At 47.0% G+C, this 21,740-nt stretch overlaps 1 protein-coding gene across 10 annotated transcripts in view; it reads left to right on the forward strand.

Moving 5' to 3' along the window:
* LOC141951504 (uncharacterized) overlaps window positions 1–21,460 on the forward strand; it is a 35,987-nt gene extending 14,527 nt beyond the window's left edge. For 3 of the 10 annotated variants that reach the window (XM_074887842.1, XM_074887847.1, XM_074887848.1), the window contains 16 exons: window positions 278–405; window positions 600–769; window positions 1,634–1,813; window positions 2,952–3,086; window positions 3,422–3,565; window positions 4,015–4,316; window positions 5,570–5,729; window positions 6,485–6,797; window positions 7,217–7,344; window positions 7,606–7,726; window positions 9,459–9,613; window positions 11,287–13,911; window positions 14,676–14,831; window positions 15,245–15,352; window positions 15,520–15,570; window positions 17,813–21,460. In XM_074887842.1, coding sequence (XP_074743943.1) covers window positions 278–405; window positions 600–769; window positions 1,634–1,813; window positions 2,952–3,086; window positions 3,422–3,565; window positions 4,015–4,316; window positions 5,570–5,729; window positions 6,485–6,797; window positions 7,217–7,344; window positions 7,606–7,726; window positions 9,459–9,613; window positions 11,287–13,911; window positions 14,676–14,831; window positions 15,245–15,352; window positions 15,520–15,570; window positions 17,813–18,100 — 5,164 coding nt within the window. In that variant the 3' untranslated portion in view covers window positions 18,101–21,460. Of the gene's footprint in view, window positions 1–277; window positions 406–599; window positions 770–1,633; window positions 1,814–2,951; window positions 3,087–3,421; window positions 3,566–4,014; window positions 4,317–5,569; window positions 5,730–6,484; window positions 6,798–7,216; window positions 7,345–7,605; window positions 7,727–9,458; window positions 9,614–11,286; window positions 13,912–14,675; window positions 14,832–15,244; window positions 15,353–15,519; window positions 15,571–16,116; window positions 16,213–17,812 lie in introns of all 10 variants that reach the window. The other 7 variants (XR_012631368.1, XR_012631369.1, XR_012631370.1 and 4 more) reach the window with 7 other exon arrangements.
* Window positions 21,461–21,740: the final 280 nt, after the last annotated feature.

A 21,740-nucleotide genomic window follows, 5' to 3' on the forward strand; every position in this document is an offset into this window, starting at 1 on the left:
TTGTGTGTCAGCCAACAGCAATTTCAGATTTGGCCATTGAGATCAAATTCGGCTGGGCTTTCTGTGTTATGCTGGGTCATAAGCAAAGCCTGGGCATCCCCCGGAGGGGCCTGCATTGCTATTTTAAATGGCAGAAACATGCTTTCTGTACACAAGTTTCCTTGCAACCCATTTTCCGTACTCAGGGGTAGGGATCTTGAATGACTTCTTACTGGAATAACTCTCAGTGGGTGTCAGGAGCAACAAACTCATTTCTCTCTGTATTCACAACTCACAGGTCAGTGAAGGAGACGCTGGAATCCAGCCTGTTTGAAGCTCAGCAGCACTTATCTCAGCTGGAGATCACCAGGAGTCAGCTTGAAATCCAACTTCACACAGTCACGCAGGCCAAGGAGGTGATACAAGGTGAGAGCCTCCTGTCTCTGGTGATCCCCCTGCCTAAGGAAGATGGTATAAAAATAGCTCTGTGTCCGCAGTGCTTCTGAGGAGTGAAGGAGATAGAGGCAGATCTCTCCTGCACTGAAATTCAGATGGCGTAAGGTCAGTGAAGTCAGAACCATTGTGTAGACTCTGAATCTTGCCATTTGTCCTGTTTGCAGGGGAAGTGAAGTGCCTTCAGTGTGAGCTGGAAGCAGAGCGATCTCTAATGAGGCAGGAACGGGAAAACATGGCACAACAGCTCCTGCAGACGGAACAGCAGTATAACAATACCCTCAAACTGCAGCAAACTGATCATGAAGTGGAAATAAACCAGCTCCTGCAAGACCTGGTAGGAAACAATATGCTTCTGAATTCTTCAAGCGAGCTTTGTGGGCTGGCTTTAGAAGTGTAATAGCCTGAGTGTGTGAAATGGCAGCAACCATCTGTCGTAGGTCACACCTTGCTAGGCCAGGCAGCAGAGCCAGTGGCTCGTACTTGAAGGCATGTGAAGACCCCCGGGACTCTGCCAGGACAGTAAAGGCAGCCACAGATTCAGTGTGGGCCTAAGGCGAGTTTAGCTGGAGGTTGGGTGCTCCCCACCCAAAGCCTGGCAGGAAAGGGGTAGGATCTTACCAGACTCCTGTCTGCCATGAAGTAGACCCCTCACATTGCTGCCAATTGCAGTCACGGGAACTTTCTTCCTTTCTTTCTGTCCTTTCACTGTCATCAGAGGTGTTATCTCTGGGCTTGACGCATGTGGAACAGGCCCCTTGTTCCTGGTACTTCAGTTCGTGGCCTGTCTTGTAACTAGGGCATCAGGGTATCGGTCTCTTTCTCACCCTGCAGTCCATCTACATCTTTTCACTGATGGAAAGGGATGTGAGCTTTGAAAGCAGGCTCTTAAGAATAGAGAGAAATCCTGAGGAGACGGGTGCTAGGAAACAGGCAGCCATTGGAGAGAGGAAGGTAACATCTCCTTTTCATAATGGTTGGACTCAATGATCTTAAAGGTCTTTTCCAACCTAAATGATTCTATGATTCTTCCACCTGCTGACCTGCCTTTTAAGCTCCTTGACAGGACGTGATTTATGGAGAGCACAAAGCCATTGTTGTGCACTGTTGAGATGGGGGGTTGTGGGAGGGATGAAGCTTCACATCTGTTTGAGGAGCATGGCTGGGACTTCACCTTGAAGTCTTTCCCTCCACTCATCAGGCAAGCGAGCAGGAAGGGCATCATTCAGAGCTGCAGAAGATACTGGAGCAATGGGAAAAAGAGAAGGCGGAGACAGAAGGGGAACACGAAAAGAAGCTGTTTGATATGAAGCAGAAAGTTGCTGCCATGCAAGCTCAACAAGAGGAGGAACGAACCAGAGTTGAAAATGCCAAGCAAGAGGTAAAGACTGTGAAAGGAGAATTTGTGTAGCTTTTTTGCAAGGCTAGAGCCATGGGAGATGTCTGGATGTCAGGCTGTGTGGAGCATGCTCTACATGTTTTCTACATTGAATTTGGTGAGGTGAAAGACAAGCAGGGTTCTCTTTGGGACTAGGAGTGAGACCTGTCAGAGGAAGCCGGGCAGAAGCATCACCTTTCAGTTGAGATTTTTGTGCTGCTACTGTTTGGGGTTTTTTAAGACATACCTCAGAGTATCTTCACAGTTCTCTTAACGGTCCTCTTTTGATCTTTACTGATACATGCTTATAACCTTAACTCCATTAAAGACCAAACTGAATTTGTAGGACTGAATCCCCATGAGGATGGGGTTTTTGTTCGGGGGGGACAGGGGGGCATGGCAGGATTGTTGACAAAAGAAAAAAAAATTTAAAGACTCCTCTGAAATATTTCTGAGCAGTAAAACAGGGGTGTCTTCTGGGCTGTTTTAAGTCACTTGCTGGTAAGCTCTTTTGTGCCCAGATCTCCTGTGCAACCCTGTGACACAGTGAGAGTCCTCCTTGTGTCCCACCCAAAGTCCTCTTCACGGAGTCTGCCTGGGGACAGCAGTACCCCCAGCTGTGTCTGCAGGTATTGAAATGCCAGGGCAGTGCTCAGAGATGTCAGTGTGTCCCTGTGATGTCAGTACTTTACTAAAGTCTAATGAATGCCTTAAAAATGAAGTGATTTTCACCAAACCCCACTTGGAATACAGGAGTTTTCTGAAGGAGCTGCTCGCTTCAGCCCTCTGGCAGCCCTGCATTTTCTCTGCTGCTAACTAGGAGTAAAAGTCACTATTGAAAGACAAACAGGACACAGCAGAAGATGAGGGATACCCTCACCAGCAAGGCGAGACATTTGAGAAGTGCCACACATTTTCCTGTTAGATGTTTGATGGAGGTTCAATCACAGGGGGACTGTGGCTGGACCATGTTCATACGGCCAGTCTCACTTAGGAAGCTGTGTCTGCAAGTGGGCAGAGAAGGGCCTGGGAGAGCAGCAACACAGCGCTTTGAGAACGCGTCAGCCCGTCGGGGTTGGAGCCTTGCCACACAACTTCTGTATGGGAAGTTTAAACCTGTCTTCTCTTTGTTTCTGTGCAGGTCCTGCAAGAAAAGGAGCTCGAGAAGAATGCTTTATTAGAGACACTACTTCAAACTCAGGGAGAGCTAAGAGAAGCCAACCAGCAGCTGGAGCAGCTCAGGCAGGAGGTGAAAGAGCAGCGTGAGAGTGGGCAGGTAAGTCTGACTAGTAGGGTGGGTTGAAGGAACAGGCCGTTGGCAACTGGACGTAAGCTGAGAGAGGCTGAGAGACCCAGGTAACAGAGTGAAGGGCAGTAACAAGGAAATAAAGCCTAAGTGCTGTGACTGAGGAGGCAGGGACTGCTGCAGGCACTGAAAGCACAGAGCCTGATGAGCTCCAGAGATCAGCAACAGGAAGGAAGTGTTACAGTGGAAGCAGAGCTGGGTAGAAAAGCAGAAGTGGCTGAATGAATGTGATTTTGAGACAGAAAGAAGAGAAAGCTGAACCTGATGGCAGGTCCCAGTAGCTTGCTCTCCATTTGTGTTTGCAGAACATCACAGAAAAACTGCAAGCAGAGCTGCAGGAAACTCAGAGTAAGATCAAGGCAGTGGAGAAGAGGCACAAGGAAGAAATCAAAACAATGAAAGAAGAAATTAATGTCCTCCTTCAGCAGAGGGATGCTCTACAAAAGCAGGTGACGGAAACAGCAATAGCTACTCCAGTCATCAACCAGGTGGTCTCTCCCCTTCTTGCCTTCCCATGGCAGAGCAGCAGGGGATGGGGTGAGTCCCTCTGGCTGCCATCACACTGTGGTCTCCATCTCAGCTGGGCTGAAGGAGACTGACCGGCCAGCTGCTGCCCTGGACAGATGGGCTGCTCTTTGTGCCTGTTTGCCAGCACTCATCAGAATGGATTTCTGCTGGCCTGGTACTGCTAGCCTTGTTTTTTAAGGTGCTTTTTCAGATGAACATGGTGACCCACTTAGATTTTTTAAACAAGCCATCTGCATCCATTGTGAATCTGGTACTTTCATGAAAGGTGAAATTGAAAGTTCTTTCCCTTTCCTCACAGTATATGATATGGCTGATATGGCTGACAGTGGCTAGCTGTAGTCTTTGACTGCTTTGTTGTGTTTTACTTGAGGTGGAAGAGTTGACATCTCAACTAGCAGCCTCTGAAGAATCCCAGCAAGTGATTGGCCTCAAAGCTCAGCAAGATCTGAGTGAGGCACAGGAACTGTCAAGGCAGAAGGTGCTGGAGGTTGTGCACCTCCAGAAGATCCTGGAGGAGAAGAAGAGTCAGTGGGAGAAGGTAGAACATCAGAACAAGGAGCTGCAAGTGTGTTTGCAGTCCTTGGAGGGGGAAAGGAGTCGATGGGGAGAAGTGGAGCGTCACAACACAGAATTTCAGGCTTCGCTGAAGGTCCTAGAGAATGAAAAAGCCAGGTAAATGAAAGTCTGTTAAACTCTCTGTTCTGTTTAATGGATTCCCTCTTTCAGATCTTCGCATATACAAGTGGCTCAGGCAGCATTTCCTAAAAAGCAGTTCTGAACTATCCATGCAGATATGCTTCATTCTCTTGATGTGGTGTTTCATTTTCTTTTCTTTTAATCCTTCACTTACAGTTTTTCTGAAGACAGTGGCTTTTGGAGTAGTCCTTTCCTTAAAATGAGGTGGTGTTTTATTAGGTCAGCATGTTAATGCTGTGAAATGAAACTTTCAGGGGTTTCAAACCTGAGACACACCAAAGGAGGCAGAACGAGCTGCAGTGTAATGAGCTAGATACATCCATCAGCTCTGCGTTGGGTCTAGTAAACTTTAAACATTTGGGATCTGTATCAGTCTTCCATCCTGATGCCTTTGGTTAAAACCATGATTTTGAACTGAGATTCCCCTCTGAGGCACCCAAGAAATAAGCATGTTTCTTATTGCCATCTGTTTCCTCATTCCTCAAAAAATCCCAACGGGTATCTGGAAGGGCTTGAGCAGGGTCCCTGCCAGCCTCGACAGTTACAGATGTTACTGACTGTCCAAGGAACGCAAGAAAGAAGAGAAAGGGTAGGTAGGGTACTTCACCTGGTAAAGACTTGCCAGCCTTCAACACACACCTTCACTGAAGAAGAGAAATAAAAGGCTGTGCCCTCTTGCTTCCCCCGTGAGGGATCTGGCATCTTATATAAGGATCTGAGTATTTCCTCCAAAGCTCCATTACTGCTTCTGGCATCAGCCTTCATTTCTCTAGCTAAAAGTAATATGGGTGCTGCAAGTCTTATGAAACTGCCCAAAGATCACCTGGCTGTCAGTTGCTGCTGTTCCTACCAGGACATACAAGTTAGGGGAAGAAAATGTCCCTTCATTATTGTCAAAACCTTTCCCTTGGAATCTCATTAGTCAAAAGAAAAATTTTCCTCTGCCCTAACGTCTTCATTTCAAGACTTCATTGTGTTTCTATTCACATACCCATCTCAAAAAAAAAAATAGGGTATTTAGCCAATAATTCCCCTTTCTTCTGTGGAAAAAAGCATAGTGGGCACGTGCTTGGGTGTGGTTGCCAACCTGGCTGAGGACTGAACAAGCAGCCTAGTTGTTCAGACAAACCTCAGCAGACAAATCAATTTTCCCCTTGGTGGTGGAAGTCCTAAGAGTTTATTAAATGTTATATACCATGTAGTAATGAGTTGCATGCTCTGACTTTCAGGCTGACTGTGTCTCTGGAAGAGAAGGAACTGAGCCTCAGAACCCTGGAAGAAAACAACCTTGCCCAGCACAACAAGGTGTCTCAGCTTCTTTCTGCTCTTCACCAGGCCGAGCAGCTCCATTCAGACCACAGAAGAGAAATACAAGAGCTCAACAACCAGGTGACCTGTGCACTAGCATCCTCTTCTCCAGGGACATAGAATACCACCTTCAGCTTGTAGGCCTCAACTTGTTTTCCCTCCCAACAACATACACTCCTTCTGTGGTCTGCCCAGAGACTGCACACTGAGGCTGGATCTGCTGTGTTCTGCCTCGGTTTTCCCCGGTTCTCTCATGGTTCATGGCATTAAATGTCTGAGGAGAAACAGAAGACTCCTTTGGAGCTTCTCAGTATCTCTGTTACAGATGTTGTCCCCAGATGGTGTTTCTGCCTCTGCCAGGCCCTGAGCAGTCTGGTGAGACAGCATTGGTTATGGCAGTCTGTGGGAGCACTCCCGGCTCGGCCGTTCAGCTGGCATTGGGGAGGTGCCCCATGAAGGGTGCCGATTGTCTCCCCTTTGCTTCTAATCCCAAGCGTCCCTGGCAGCCCCACTCTCCATGCAGGAATGCTTTGTCTGCCACCTCACCCTGCCAGCCAGCCCCTCGCACCCTCACAGAAACCTTCATTTCTGAGGTTGGAAAGCACGAAAACCTGACAGTTTGACTGTTCCTTTGGGGATGGGGAAACTTCCTTTAGGCCCCTTAGCCTCCAGGTACCAGGTAGCTTGTTTTGCTCAGTTTGAATCCTTGGCCTCGTGCGTTCTGTTTCCAGTGTGGTTTTTGGCTTGAAGTAATTTCTCCTTCGCCCCTTCCTCTAGTCCTGCTCTGGTGCCTCAGCAGCAGCGCTGTCCCTGAGCGCTGTGCGTCTGTGTTACAGGTGCAGTCGCTGCAGGAGGCAGCACTGCAGAAGGAGGCTGCCCTGGCAGCTCGGGAGGAGCAGCTGCTGCGGGATCTGGAGGAGTCCCAAGCAGGCGAACGGTGCTCGAGGAACTCTCTGCACATGCTGGAGGCTGAGGTGTCTGAACTGCGTTTGAGGCTCTGTAGCACAGAGAGCAGAGCACAGGCATTGGCCACGGAGTGTCAGCAGGCCAACAGTGCCCACCACGAAGCCCGATCCCAGCTGGACAAACTGTACTTGGTTCTCCAGCGCACAGTCTGTGACAGCAGAGACTTAGTCCCTTGGAGTTCAGGCAAGTGTGGGGCTGGGTTCACAGGTCTGTAGGCGGGTATAGGGGAGCAGGTGTTGGGGGGGATGGTTCTTTGTAATCCTGATGTGACAGACCTGTCCTTTCAGTTTAGGCTGATTCAAGCCTTGGGAAGTCTTGAAAGCCTGACATCCCTGCAGAGACAAGTCCGTGTTTGTATGTGGGGAAATGACCAGCATCAGAATGAAATAGGGCCCAAGTCACAGGGCACGTGCATCCTTCCTTGAGGCAGTGCTGACATTAGTGGTCATCAAAATAATGTTAGCCCGGGACACATGTCTTGCTGTAACACGAGCTCTAGGACGACATCAAAGGCACTGCCACCTCCTCCTGTGCATAAAGAGGCCTTGTTTGTTGGAGACCCTTCCGGTTAAAGCTTGCAACAGAATGGCTTCTCTCTCCAGAACAGGGTCATGCCTGGGGCCCAGCTGTTTCCCAGGCCAGGGACCTCCCTGCAGAGCTCACAGTGGAAAGAGTGGCTGCAGCCCTACAAGACCTGCGTCAGCACCTGGAGCAGATGCAGCAAGATCTGGTAACTTGTGTCTAGTGCACCCAGAAATCCCGTCCTGCTGCTGCACTGAGCTGACAAGCAGAGTGCCAAAGCCAGAATGGGTGTAAATTCTTGTGGGCCAGGTTGGCTTGCTGCCACAGGGAGAAAGGAGAATCCCCATCCCATGTACCATTACTGTCCAGCTGCCCCCTCCCACCTTGGCTGTTTCTGCCTGTGTGTTTGTACCTCTCTCCTGCCAGCAGTGGCTCTGTGAGGTGATGCTTCTTTTCTTACCTCTTCCAGAATGATGCCAGGAAGAAGATACAGGACTCAGAGCTGGAGCTGAGCAAGAGGCAAGCTGAGAAGGAGTATTTCAGTGCCCACAATCAAGAGCTGCAGAAACAGTTGGCTCAAAGCCAGGAAGGTACAACTTCCCTTTTCCAACCCACTGACCCCATCCTGTCTCACCAGTGGGGATCTCTAATACCACGCAGAGGAAAAATGCAGTGCCCAGAGATGGGAAGTGGAGAAAAACAACAAGCGTGAGACTTATCTATAGAACTACCAGGGAAAGATTTCTGTAGAGAAAGATCCAGTGTCTGGCAGTGCATCTGGCTGTGTGACTGGTGATAATGTGCAGAGGTGGTGCCTTTCAGGTCCCATGTCACTGCTAAGTATGTGCAGCGTGATGCCTCACAGTATCCTTCTCTGTATGGTCTTTAAAAGCACCAACCTCAAAAATCCTTGTCTTTATTGACTTCCTTTTCCTCTTACATGGCAGACTCACAGAGCATGAGTTCAGTGTTAAGTTCCTGTGTTACTGCATCCTTTCTTCTGCTGCTTTTCCTCGTTCTCTGGTACCTCGTGCTTCTACATCCTTCTTACCTGTTTTCTTGCCGATATTGATTTGGTGTCTGAGCTCACAGCCATAGAAAACACAATTTCTTACTTCCGTAGCCACTTCTTATGCCTTTGGTAACATATTCATACTGTGTTTATCTATAAACTGGTTTTCACATGTAGCTAGTTGCCTCTTCCTCTAATCTCCAGGCCATCCCAGAGCCTCCAGGGCTATTGTCCTCTCTATATTATAGCTGGACAGACATTCCTTCTCCTTTCTCTGTCATTGCTTTCCCACTCTCCACATCAGAATTGGGTTTTATCTCATTGTCGTGTTCTCCTTGTCCCAGACTACAGGAACAGGGAGGTGTGGGCATTGCTCGTTGCCTCCCCCATAGGCTGTCACCTGCTCATGTAGAGCCTTTACCTGTTCAGTATTTCTTCATGTTCCCTCTCTGAGATGGAACTGCTGATCATTTTTCAGACTCTTTACATGAGAGTTTTCCAGGCCTTAGATCATTGGTTTTTTTCTGGAACATTCATAGTTTTTACTACATATGTTACATATGATAACAGCTTATATACTTGAAATTCTGCCATTGGATGGATCCTGCTTGTCCCACTAGTCAGTTCTTGCCATCTTTAGTTCCTGTCTATTAGTTTAGTGTATTAGTTCAGTTTTAGTTCCTGTCTATCTGTAGTCATCCTTGCTTCAGCTCTCGGTACTGGTGTGATGCTCAGTTGTTTTTTCCTTGCCATTGTCCTAGTATCACTGAATATTTCCTTTCTTCTTTTTTCTGCCAGTGCACAACATACTCCCCTAGCATTCTTTTGAACAAATACCAAAGTGCATCTTCAAGCACAACGTTGACAGATCTGTTTTTTTCTGTAAAGTCTCTTAAGTCTTCCTGGTCAATGAACTGTGTCATAGTCAGTCTTCACTTTTGCTGCTTCTTCCTTTTCCTTTAGGACACCAGATCTGACTCTCACCTCCTGTCTCTGCCCGTGTTTCACTGATGTCAGTTCTACCTGCTTCTCACACTGTGGGTGATGTGCTGCCATGCCCTTAGCCCTGCCTTTTCAACTCACAGAAGAGCAAGCACATTTTCATATTCTTCTGAACCTTCCCACTCTCATTCTTCTTTTATTCTCTGCCTGGAAGTTTCCTTTATTTATGTGTGCTTTGAAAGTCCTTGTGGGCTTAGGGCCTGGAAAACACAGACAGGCAGATAAGAAAATGATGTTTTCTCTGTAGGATGCAAATCAGTTTGGTTTTGCTTTGCTTGTCATCTTCTCCTTCACCTTTCCTGCTGCAGAGACACAGATGGCAGAACGCAAGAAGAACTCTCTACAAAGTGCCTTGCAGGAGGAGGCTGCTGCTCTAAAGAAGGAGATTATGACTCTACGTCAAGAGGTGGCATCTTTGGAAAGGAAACTTGAGACCACTGAGAAGCACAGAAAGGATGTCCTGGTGAGGCTGACAGATGCCATGAAGAGCCATTTCTTACACATTTTTTGGCCTTCTGTTAATAATTTTAAGGAGCAACTTTTTCCAGTGGAGATCTGATTTTAGGTGGTCTTGTACAAGTGCAGTCCAGATCTGAGAAGGTAGAGAATATGCAAATGCTCACCAAGCTTCCCTCATTTTCCCCTTCCATTCATCATTCCTGTTTCCCAGACTTGCTCTCCTGCCAGGCCAGGTAAGCTGAATTAGCAGGGTGATCACCTTGGGTAAGAGAAGACAGTCCAGGAAGGAGAGATCATTGAAATGTCTCACAGACTTTGTGGAGAGACCACAGACCACCATAAGAGCAGAAGAATATTGTTTATATCAGTGGCTGTTTTTTAGTTTAACTTTTCCAGTTACGTCCTTCTGAATAAGTAGGAAACAATGCTGTAGTCATATAAAATTCAGTTAAGATTCAGGGTGTTTATTTTCCTCTATTTTGACGATTTCTCTCCTTGAAGTTTAAGTCAAAGTAATTTTCAAACTTGTCTCTATTTACATTGCATGGCTTTGGGCTGTTATTTGTGTCCAAATCCATATTTAGATTTCTAAATATCTGGATCAGAAAAAATGGGTGAGAATACAAAAGTTTGCTAATAATAGAAAACTGTTCAACATTGCCATCTGTGAGCAGACAGTGGGGAAAAAATAGAGACATTTGAGAAACAAAAGTGCTGATCCAGATAAATATGTCTGCCTGCAAGGGGACAGCTAGTCCTGATTTGAAACACAGAATGACAGTCTGTGCTCTGACCATCCCTCCTTCGAGAGGCCACAGTGTGGTTCTGGAGGATGGTACTGTGAAAACGCTACACAGTAGAGGTCCAAAAACACCCCCAACCCCCAAAATGGGAAATCAAATGTCAGGGTTGTTCTCTCTTCCCTTCCTCCCTGATAGAGAGAACATCTTTGTGCCGCTGCCTAAATCATGCTTAGTCTGGACTTTAAATCCTGGCTGCAGTTCTGGTGGCTCGTCCCCAGAAGAACATCCCAGAAGTTCAGAGAAGGGCAAAAAGGAAGATAGGACTGGCTGAGTAAGCTGGGAAAGACTCAGCCTAAAGGGTAGCCCAGGAAAGGTCTGCAGCATCCTGAGAGGCAGGGAGGGGGCAGCGGTCGTTCACTCTATTTCCAAGAGCCGTCTGATGAAGCGAGAGCCGTGCTGCAAGTGACAGGAGGTGGTGTGCTTACAGCAGAGCAGACCTGTGGAACTCCTTGGCAAAGAGTGTTGTAAATACAACAGGTCGATGTGGGGTCAGGTGGAGACAGTGAAAGGTCTCACAAGCTGGGACAGTGCTGGGGCTGGGAAGGGGACGTGTCATCTAAGTCTACCCCACCGTTAGGCTTCCTGCCCTGGGTGCACACTTACAGCACCGGCACATGCAGGACACCAGCCTGGACACTGAGCCAGCGCAGCTGTTCTTGCATGACCAAAAATGAGTCACAGACAGAGTTGGATAAATACAATACGGTTCTCAAATCTTTTTTGAGTCACAGTAAAACATTTACATTGAACAGGGAAACCAGCTGAATAGCTTGAATTTTCTACTAAAAGCTCAAACTTCAGCCCTTGACTGGAGCAGGAGTTCAAATCTAGTATGAAAACCAAGTTATTGAATCTTTTCCTCCCTGTTTCACAGCAGGATCGGGACAGACTGCAAGCAGTTGAAGAAAAACTGGTACAGGAGATAAAACTACTTCAGGAATCAGTCACAGCCTCTGAAACCCGAGCAAATACAGTAACAGATATGCATCACTGCCTTGAGCAAGAATTCCAAAGTACGCTGTCTCTATTAAAAATTAAAAATGAGGAAGTGGAAGTGCAGTGGGAGAAAATCCAGATGCTCCAGGAAGAGGCAGCACAGGGAAAAGCTCTGCAGGAGACTCTTACTTGTATGACTGCCATCCTGTCAGAGAGGGAGGGAGAAGTGAAGTTGTGCCAGGAAGAGAGGAGAATGCTGGAAAAGCAGAAAGAAATGCATAAAACTACTCTCGATCAGGTTATTGAGGACATAACAGAGAAAAAAATGAAGATCACGTCCCAGGAAGAACAGATACAGGAACTGGAAAAGCAGCAAGAAAAACAAAGGATTGCTGTAAGCAAAATGAGCAAAGAGTTGGAAGAGAGAGACCAAGAGATCAGATCCCAGCAAGAACAGATACGGGAGCTGGAGAAGCAGGGAGAGATGCAGAGGACAGTGGTGAGCAAGATGAGCAAAGAGCTGGAGGAGAGAGACCAAGAGATCAGATCCCAACAAGAACAGATACAGGAGCTGGAGAAGCAGCGAGAGATGCAGAGCACTGCTGTCAGCAAGATGAGCAAAGAGCTGGAGGAGAGAGACCAGGAGATCAAATTCCAGGAGGGGAAAATAATGATTCTAGAACAACACGGTGCATCACAAGTGAGAAATCTGCTTGTGGATCTGGATCATATGAAAGAAAACTTGAAGGAGAAAAACATAGAGCTTATGTCTCTGACTCAGCAGATCCAAGAACTGGAAAAGGAGAGAGAAGAGGTGAAGTCTCTGCACACAAGCCTTGAACACCTGAGGGCAGCTCTTAAGGACAGAGAGAGCGAGTGCCATTCTCAGAGGGATCAGTTAAGACTCTTGCAGCAGTACAAGGAGCAGCAAGAGGGGCACCTGCAAGAGCTTCATGGTAGAGTAGAAAAGATGACACTTTCTTTATCTCAAAAAGATCGAGAGCTTGAGTCGCAACAGAAGCAAATCCAGGAAGGTGAAGAAGTCATGGAGATGCAGTTAAGGACTGTCCGTGACCAACTGGAGCAGGCCTTAGAAACCTTAAGAGAAAAGGAGAGACTCATAGATATCCAAAAGCAACAAACACAGAACTATGAGGAAAAAACAGAAGAACGGGTGAATGTCTTACACAGAGACTTAGAATGCACTAAGGCAATACTGAAAGAGAAGGATGTCGTGGTTGAATCTCAGAAGGAACTGATCGAGACCTTGCAAAAACACGAACGAGACTCTGAACAGCAGAAGGAGATTCTGCAACGTCTTCAAGTGACGCTAAAGGAACAAGAGCAAGAAATTCTATCCCTTAGAAAGCAATGTGAGGCATGCAAGGAAAAGGAGAAAAAGCACGAAGCTGAGCAAGACAATTTTCAAGCAACAAAACAGACTCTGAAAGAAGGAGAAAAAAAGATAGAGGCTCTGGAAGAGGCTGTCTCTAGGCTTCAACAGCAAAAGGAGGAGGCAGCGATGCAGACTAAAGCTATACTGCAAAAACTAGAATACGCTGAATCTTCTCTAGAAGCTAGAGACCAAGAGATAGAGTCTTTGCAAGAGCACGTCCAGGGCCTTCGAGAGCAGAGGGAGTTAGAAGGCAAGCAGGCCAAGAGTCTAGAGCAGGATCTAGACAAAATGAGCCAAAGAGTGAAGGAGAAGCATGTGGAGTTCCTCAGGCAGACGGAGCAAATGAACGTGTTCCAGCTTCGTGAAGAAAGCATGAAAGTAGCACTGACATCATGCCAGAAGCAAGTGAATCTGCTTGAGGAAGTGGTGAGGAAGAGAGGTGAAGAGAATGAAACTCTTAGGCAAAAACTGCAGCGCCAAGAAGAAGAACTGAAGACCCTGCAGAATCTCCAGCTTAGGCTAACCGAGAAGAATGACGAGGTTAGACATCCCAGAGAGCAAGAGAATCTCCTGGAAGAAGCCTTGCCTGAGAGGGAACGAGAGACCAAGGCTCACAGTGATCAGAAAGAGTCAGAAGAGGAAATAAGAGCTCTTCGGGAAGATCTCCAGCACGTTCAGCAGACTCTGACAAAGAAGGAGGAAGAGATCAAGTGCCAGAGAGACCGAGTCAGGTATTTAGAGAAGACTCTGACGGGGAGGGAACAAGAGCTTGGGAGGCAGAGTAAACTCCTGAAACAACTAACATCAGCTTTGCGGTGGGAAGATAAAGGGGAGACCCTAAAAAAACAAATCCAGAAACTCCAAAAATGGGAGGAAGAGGAAGCAGAGAAGAGGAAGATTCTCCAGGAGAGAGACCACCTCTTGCAAAGGCAGAAGGAGCTAACCCAACAACTGGAGGATGAGTCTAAAGCAAAGGGGGAAGAATTGGAGCGTGTGATGGCTATTCTGAAGCAGAGCGAAAGCAGAGAAATGGAATGGAAAGAGAAGGCACAAGCACTGACTCTTGCCCTTACCAAGAGTGAAACGGCTGGTGGGACTCTGAGGGAAGAAATAGCCATCCTGCAGAGTATGGTTTCAGAGAGGGACACAGACCGGTTTCATCATCAGGTAGGCAGTGGGATTGATCATCTGTCAACTAAAATGTCTGTGAAGGATTCTAAAGATGTTTCCCATAAAGATATGGGAATATTCCCATAAATACATGACCTGCTTGGCCAGAGAAACCATGCTTGCAGCCAGCAGGTTTGCCTGTCTGTATAGCTCCGGCCGGAGACCATTCACCTGCTGGAATGTTTTCTGTCAAGCCCAGGGCTACTGAAGGAACTACGGAGCTTGCTGTTAAAATTACCTCAGGTGCAAAAGCTGGGGATGGGTAATTGGTTCTCTCCTGTCTGGGCAAGCCTGGCCAACATGTTGTGGTTAGGATTTGGCATGGAAAGGAAGGGGCACCAGTGACCAGAGTAATGTACTAAACTCAGTAGAATTGTATCACGATGGCTGAACAGCAGCAACACCGATGGTGCTTCGAGGCTGGTTTCAGAGATGTAGATTTCTGAGGTCCAGCTTTTCCAGTGTATTGAAAAGAATGGAATTTGTCCCATTGCCTGATCTGGTTAAAGGCTTCATTTCGCATTCAGGATATACCTGTGCCACTTTCCAAAAAGCACGAAGGCAAATTTGCATGGATTTCTCCAAGGTGATCTGGAGGAGGGCCCCTAGGAAGAGAGAGTGTTGTCTTGGCCTGTGGACCGGGAGGAGAAGGGACTTAGCACTGTCCATGCCTTGGGCCGGTCACTCTCCCCGACTTGTTGATTCTGGCCCTTCCAACCCTGATGTGGCAGCAGCTCACGTAATCCCCTCTCTGTACCCAGCAGGCTGCTGCAGAAGGGGAGCAGCTCTCATGGCTCTCGGAGAAGAGACTCCTGTCGCAGCGGCTGGAACATCTGCAGCAAGCGGTTGCAAGGCTGGAACTTGAGAAGACGGAGCTGAAGCAACTCAATGCTGAGCTCAGGAGGACTCTTGAGCAGGTAAAACTGGCTTTCACTGCCTCTGCAAAGCCTCACAGTCCTCTGGAACACAGCACATTTCCACAGACAGCACTTTGGAGTCCTCTGCTTGTTTCCTTCCCTCTCCCACTTTCCCATGTGGACACACACTTTGGTATTTTCTCTCTCTTCTCCCACCCCATTGCCTTCACAAATGCACATTCACTCCGGTACCACCCTTCTTGCCCCAGTGTCCCCATACGCACACATTTGCCACTCTCGTGTCAGGAACTGTTTCCTCTTCCGTAGTCTGCTTCGAGTGCTTTTTGCCCTCGCTGTTCTCTGGTGCAGTTACAGTCTCTGAGCAGAAATCTCCTTGCCATGATGTCCAGAGGTCCCTTCGCTCCTTGTTTGGTGGCAGCTTTCTGTGACCCTTTCTCCTGTCCGACGTGCAGGTGGAGCGTGAACGGAGGAGACTGAAGAGATGTTACAGCGGTCGGTCGCTGCCAGATGCACGAGGATTTTCTGTCTCTGACCAGCACAAGATCCCTGCTTCTAGAGAGGTGAGAACAGAGTCTTACTTGGTGGGAGGAGGGTCTGGCCATACAGAGCAATGATGGCAAATCCCAGTGGCAGCAGCCCCCCAGTATAGACCCAATAGAAGTTGAGTACAGACCATGGCCCTGACCAAACTGGAGACTGAAAAGAAATCCTTGTGTTTTCTTCCCAGGAGTCGTCTCAGGCTCGCTGCAGTCATCGATTAGCTGAGTTGCAGAACCAGGTGAGTAGGAAAGCTTTCATCAACAGCTGCTGTGCCCGTGCTGATGGGCACAACTTTGCACGGTGCTACAGCCCCAGTTCTGTCTGGCTGTCAGGAGGTGAGTGCAGCAGGCGCTGGGAGGGCCCCGTCAGACACATCTGTTGGCCATGGCCAAACAACATCAGTCACCTGGGTCTAGTCTCTGACTTGCCTAAAGGTCAGGCATGGTGGGAAAGGGGTTGGAGGAAATTCAGAAAACTGGAACTCGACAGAAAATAAAGAATATTCTAAGGATGTTCCCCTTGAGTTTTACTCATCTTGTTGACTGTTTCCCTTTTCCCTTGACTCTGTTAACAGTGGTCTTTGCATCATATCAGAGCTCCAGGGATCTGAGGCAGTACCAGAGCTTAGAGCCTTGAGGCAATCATTAGTCTTGTAGTGCTGTGCTGTGCTAATCATGATCCCAATAGCGGACTGAGTCAGAGTCCTAAGCACTGTATGGACATTTGTTTTATCAGTGTAAGAATGTACATTCCAGCTACTGAACCCTTTTGCATCCTTTGACAGTGGTGTTGGCAGTAGCAGCAGTCGCCAGACTTCTCTTCCATGTACTTTTATGGGTCTGGTACACCCTGGTCTCCCTGAGGACGTGAATCTTCACGGGTATTCAGGACGAAACGTTTGTAAGATTTATGGGAGTAAAGTGTGTCATGCTTGGCTCTGGCAGATGAGCCGAGGATACTGCTGGAGCCATCAAGTTATCTCTGAGGGCTGTTTTCACCAGGAAGCCTCAGTGTCTGAAGTTCTGTTGCTGCAGCTAACTAACTGAACCCCATTCCCTTGTGTCTGCCGGCACTGTGGACCTGCTCGAGCAGTTCAGCAGGGAAATGGAGGTGCTCTGCTCAAAGCATCATCCTCAGCTGGCTGGCTGGGGCACACCTCTGGGTCTGGGAAACAGCGCAACTGGAACTTGATCTCCTGCTTCCTGGGAGATGCTCTTAGCAGCAGACAGCCACTTCTCCCACTCATACCTCTGGGCTACCTACCAAAGCGTGGGAGGGTTTTTCAGGCTTCTAAGCCCAGTTTCACAGAGGTGCCCTTATTATTTCAGAGAGAAGGTCAGATCTGTCCCTTTCTTCAGTGGTGGTATTCCCTAGCCTATGCATATTGTTTGCTGTGAAGTCCCTTTGACGTCTTACTTCCCATGTGCACTGCTGGCTTCACATTCAGCGCTGCCTGAGTTTCACATCTAGTCTGCTCTCGATGCTTAGCAGATTAGGGTCCCCCTCTTCATCTGGTTTGGCTTTATGTTGACAGACCTTGGTATTGTAATTCAAATGTAGCAGGTTCCATAAGCCACAGAACTCCTTTAGGAATTGCTTCTGTTGTTTGAGTTCACTTGCCAAGAGAATATTTTCATATTCCCAGCTTGAGGTTGGGGGTGGCATTCCCATGGGGAACACAGCCCTTGGCAAAGCACATGTCACTTTGTAAACAGAGAAGCCTCTGACCTGAGCTGTTTCCCCAAAACAGCAAAGCCCCGAGCGCTGCCCCCGGTGCTGGCATCTCCCGCTCTCCAGAGCAGGCAGAGGGCAACATGCCAGAGCTGCTGTGGCTGCACCGCACTGCAAACCTACCGGGGGGTGGGAGCAGCGGGGTCTGTCCCACCAAAAAGCCCAGCAGGCACCACCCTGTGTTGCCAGGAAATGGTAGAGTTTGAGGATTGTCAAGGCCTCAGCAGCCCTTTAAGGCTCATTACCCTCTGGGCTTTGTTCATCAAATTATTCTCTGCTCATTTGTGAAATGCTCTAAGGTTAGGAAGAATGAGAGGCTGCTCCCTTTTCATGTACTAGCTGCCAGGTTTTTAAACTAGACCATAACAGAGCAGTTCTTCACTACCGTGTGTAACCAGTAGCCCTCCTGCTGAGGAAAAAACAAGTGGAACTAAGGTGTCAGTAGCCCAGATCTCTCTTTTGAAAAATAATTGGGTTACTCAATTCTGTAGGAACTTCTGCCTTTAATATGCATGTAATGTCTCAGTGTTGTACATGGGAACGGTACGCCAGAAAGAATCTTGGATTGTTGATAATCTGAGCTCAGTTCAGGGTGACTCTGGGAACCTGTTACTCTCCATTCCACAAGGACAAAGTGTTTGTCAGGGCTGGAGTCAGAAGGTGTGTCTTCCCTGGCAGCTGGTACTGCTGTGCTACGGATGGTCCTGGCGCTGTGGGCTTGTCTGAGCTCGGCCTTTTTCCTCTTTCAGGTGTCCCTTCTGCAGACGCAGCTGGCACAAGAACGAAAATACAAGCAGGACTATATTGAGTGCTGTGCAAAGACCAGCCAGGAGCTGTCAGACCTTCACCAAGAGCTGTCTTGCTCCTTAGCAGCTGTGGTCAGGGAGCCCGAAGCTGCTGTGCTGGAGGCAGAGACCCGGAAGCTCGATCAGTCTCTGAACCTTAACTTGGCACTAATATCTCTAGACCATCAATTTCCTGAGAGACAGCCGCTGCATTCAACAGCCAGATCCACCAGAAGCGATGACCTGAGGTGACAGCACCAGTGAACAGCAAAAGGCCTCAGCAGGAGCCAAGTCAGGACCTGCTGTAGCCTGTAGAAACAGCTGATCATCTATTTCTCTTCTTCTTCCTCAAAGCGTAAAGAGGCTCTAGCAATTCAAAGATGCACATATGCCTTAAAATACAATTTCAACAATTTCAAGGTCTCATTCCCGTTCTTAGCAGTACAAGACAGCAGACATTGACCTGCAGCTTTGTCCCACTCTCCAGGCTCGAACAAATGGAGTTTTGAAAGGTGCAGATTCACAACAAAAAGCATGAATAGAAACATGCAACCCCGGGTTTTTTTGACTCAGAAAAAGGGTGAAGAGCTACGCTGTTTGCTTCTTTTGCCACATTGGGAGAGTAGCAGCCTCACTCAGATTCATGGGCAAGACAAATCATCTCTCTGCAGCTTATCAAAAGCCAAAAGAGAGGCCACCACAGGCAGGTGGATTGAAGTCATCTGTAGCAGCAGAGGACAACCGAGAGAACTGCAGAACAGCTCTGCCAGCCATCAACACATTTCCAAAAGGCAGTAAACAAAGCTGCTGACCTCCAGCACTACCAAGTGTCTCCTTGACAAAACCACCGCAGGATCCAACAGACTGAGCTTCACTGAGCCGAGCAGCCAAAAGCCCACCCCGAAAGCACCAGGTGTTTGGTCTCACCTGACTGAGCTGCTCTTGGGTTTCTGCCTTCTCCTCTGCCAGTATCCTCAGCTCCACCTGCAGCCCCTCCTGTTGCTCCTCCACTTTCTTCAGCAGCTGCTCCAGGTGGGCTTTCTCTGCACTGAGCTCTTCATTTGTTCTTTCACACAAGCTCAGCTTCTCCTGGTCAGAGATCTTTGCTCAGCTACTTCAGCACTCAGCTTATTCTGAGCTTATTCTCAGCTTATTCCTCTCAACTCTTGCTACTGACTGCTCTGCCTGAAGAGACAAAAGAGAACAATTTCTATGACCCGACATGAGGAATGAATAGCAACACATGCTAAAACATCTAATAATGGTGAAAACCAAGATAAAATTTGAACAAAGCCTATGCTGCAGAAATACCTTTAGTTATAAAGTGCTCAGCCTCCAGTGGTGCACTGAGAAGAACATAACATCTCCTTACTCATGAACCAGCCAAGAGGGAAAGCACAGTAGAAGTTGTATCTCTTCTAGATACAATAGGGGTTAAACTTTATCAGTTCTCAAGTCTTCCAGTTCAGTATACTAGAAATGTGACTATGGATGGATGGATAAGAATTGAATTAACCCAACAGAGCCTGACTTTTCTCTTTAGTAAAGACAGAAAAACACCCTCCCTCAGTTTCCAAATTACGTTTCTTTGAAAAACCAAAAGGAATTCAGAGTTGTGCTTAATGACTGGGCAGAACAACTTTCATCTAGGTGGGGTACGTACATATAAATACAGAAGCAATATCAAAAGAACATGAGACCGAAGGTTACATACAAGAATAGAAAAACATTCATGCAAACAGCAATAAGTGAAGCGAAATAGTCTCACTGGGATTTAACATTCATGCAGGCAGAAATGGAACAAAATAAAAAGGATGAAATAACTTTTTTCTTACAAGTGGACAAACTTTTTTTTTAACAGTTTTAGTTTTTCACCATTTCCACTGTTTCTTGTTCCTTCAGACACATGAATATTGCATAAAGACAGGGAGGAGAACTTGTGTTAAAACAAGTTATGTCCAAGACTTACTTTGCAAAAAAAAGATTCTCAGGAGACCATCAGATGTCCTTTGGGCATAAAGGTTACCATGGTGTAAGGATATTTACGAAATAATTCTGGGATCACATAAGATTTGGGTAACACATTTTTTCTGAAAAAGTCTGTGATCCAGGGGCTTGATTTTTTATGAAAAACCCTCAGGACATTTAGAATGCCAAACACAAGTGAAATGTGGTTTGAATCTATTCCAGCAGATGCTACCCTGGGATGGGGTAACGGACTTGCATCTCTTAAGAGCATGAGATTCATAGGCTACCTACTTCAAAACTGGGATTCCCATTGGTCAATATACACATACACATACCATATTGTCAATAAATAACTCAGAATATTGAAATGTGGTTGTAACTAATAAAACCTGATATTCAGTAACTCTTAAGAAGGGCCTGCATGAGCTGTACGCACTCACACAGTATTTAAAAATGAAAAAAAAATGGAGAGCAATTACTGATAAGCTGATTTTGGTGGCTACTCATTAATGTTCTCCTGATTAGGAAGGTAACTGAGTTTAGCTAATGTTAACAAACTTGTATGTAATTTGTATCTACAGGACCTCTGAACTCTGTCTTAATGGAAGGATTTCTGCCAAGCCAAAGACAAAGAATCAAGGCTTTTGGATGTGAGAAGTGGGATGAGCTCCTCTGGGCAAGGCCACTCCCTGCCTTTTCCCTGTATTCCTCTCGCATTCAGCAGGTGCTGTCAAACCTCCCCTTATGATGAATAGTAGAATCTACAAAGTATTATTTCAGGCAGATGATTTCTGGGGACAAAATATGAGTATGTGAGAACAAAAACATAGGTAAGGAGAGAGAACTATGTATGGAAAAGGAAATCCAAACAAGTAATGAATAATCCCTGAAAGAGAAGACTTTTTCTGTGACACATCTATCCTAGGACAGCTACTCAACCAAAGTAAAAGGACATAAAGATTGAGCTACACAGAATTAAAGCTAACATAACTAAACAAATGAAATTGCACCTTATGCAGTGCTGGTTCTGTTTTGCATATGTGTTAGTCCTGTGTCTCCTTCGTATTCTACTTTCTGAAAACAACAGTTTCAACTTGCTTCTACCCAGGAGAGAAGTTAAGAGTTTTGAAGATGTTAACACCAAGCACACGACAAAAAGTTCACAAGCTCAGATCGGGATTACATTGACAGTCAGATTTACAAAGTGCTTCTGAATGGGACCCTTCTCAAAGATGCCTGTGCAGATTCCCTGGCTGGAGATCGATTAAACAACAGTGACCCTCAGGAGCAGGAGAGAGAAACTGAAAAGCTGGTGTGCTAGCTTCAGTATTTGACTAGCACCAAAAAATAATAGTATGGACTCATGTCTTACCATCAGTTGTACAAATGTCATATAGCTACCCTGACATGAGGCAAGGAGAGCGGTGCAATGGAACAAACATAGTACTGACATTCTTGTTCACCCCCTTATCCTCTGCTGAGTCAAATCGGTAGGGAATAGAAGTCACAAAAATACTGTCAGTCATCACAGTTTTGTGCCAAATAGGTCTACTAAAATTACTATTTTTATTGGATTGTTAATGTGGTTTATGATTATAACAGTTTGGAATATTCAGGCTTAGACATTCAACTTCATCCTGTGTGACATTTTTAAGTGTATCAATAGGACTGAGCATTAATGCAGACCTTGAGGGTGCGCTGGGTTTGTGTGTGTGATGGGGTTTTTGGTAGCAGGGGAGGGGGCTACAGCAGTGGCCCTTGTGAGAAGCTTCTCAAAAGCTCCCCTGGCTCCAAGGCAGATCTGCCTCTGGCCAAGGCTGAGCCAGTTAGCGAAGGTGGTTGCAACTCTGATAACGTGTTTGAAAAGGGGAACCTGGAAGGGGGTTGGAACTTGTGAGGAGGGGTTAGGAGAAGGACACCTCTG

Source organism: Strix uralensis, chromosome 18 (assembly GCF_047716275.1).
Source record: "Strix uralensis isolate ZFMK-TIS-50842 chromosome 18, bStrUra1, whole genome shotgun sequence".
Classification (NCBI taxonomy): domain Eukaryota; kingdom Metazoa; phylum Chordata; class Aves; order Strigiformes; family Strigidae; genus Strix; species Strix uralensis.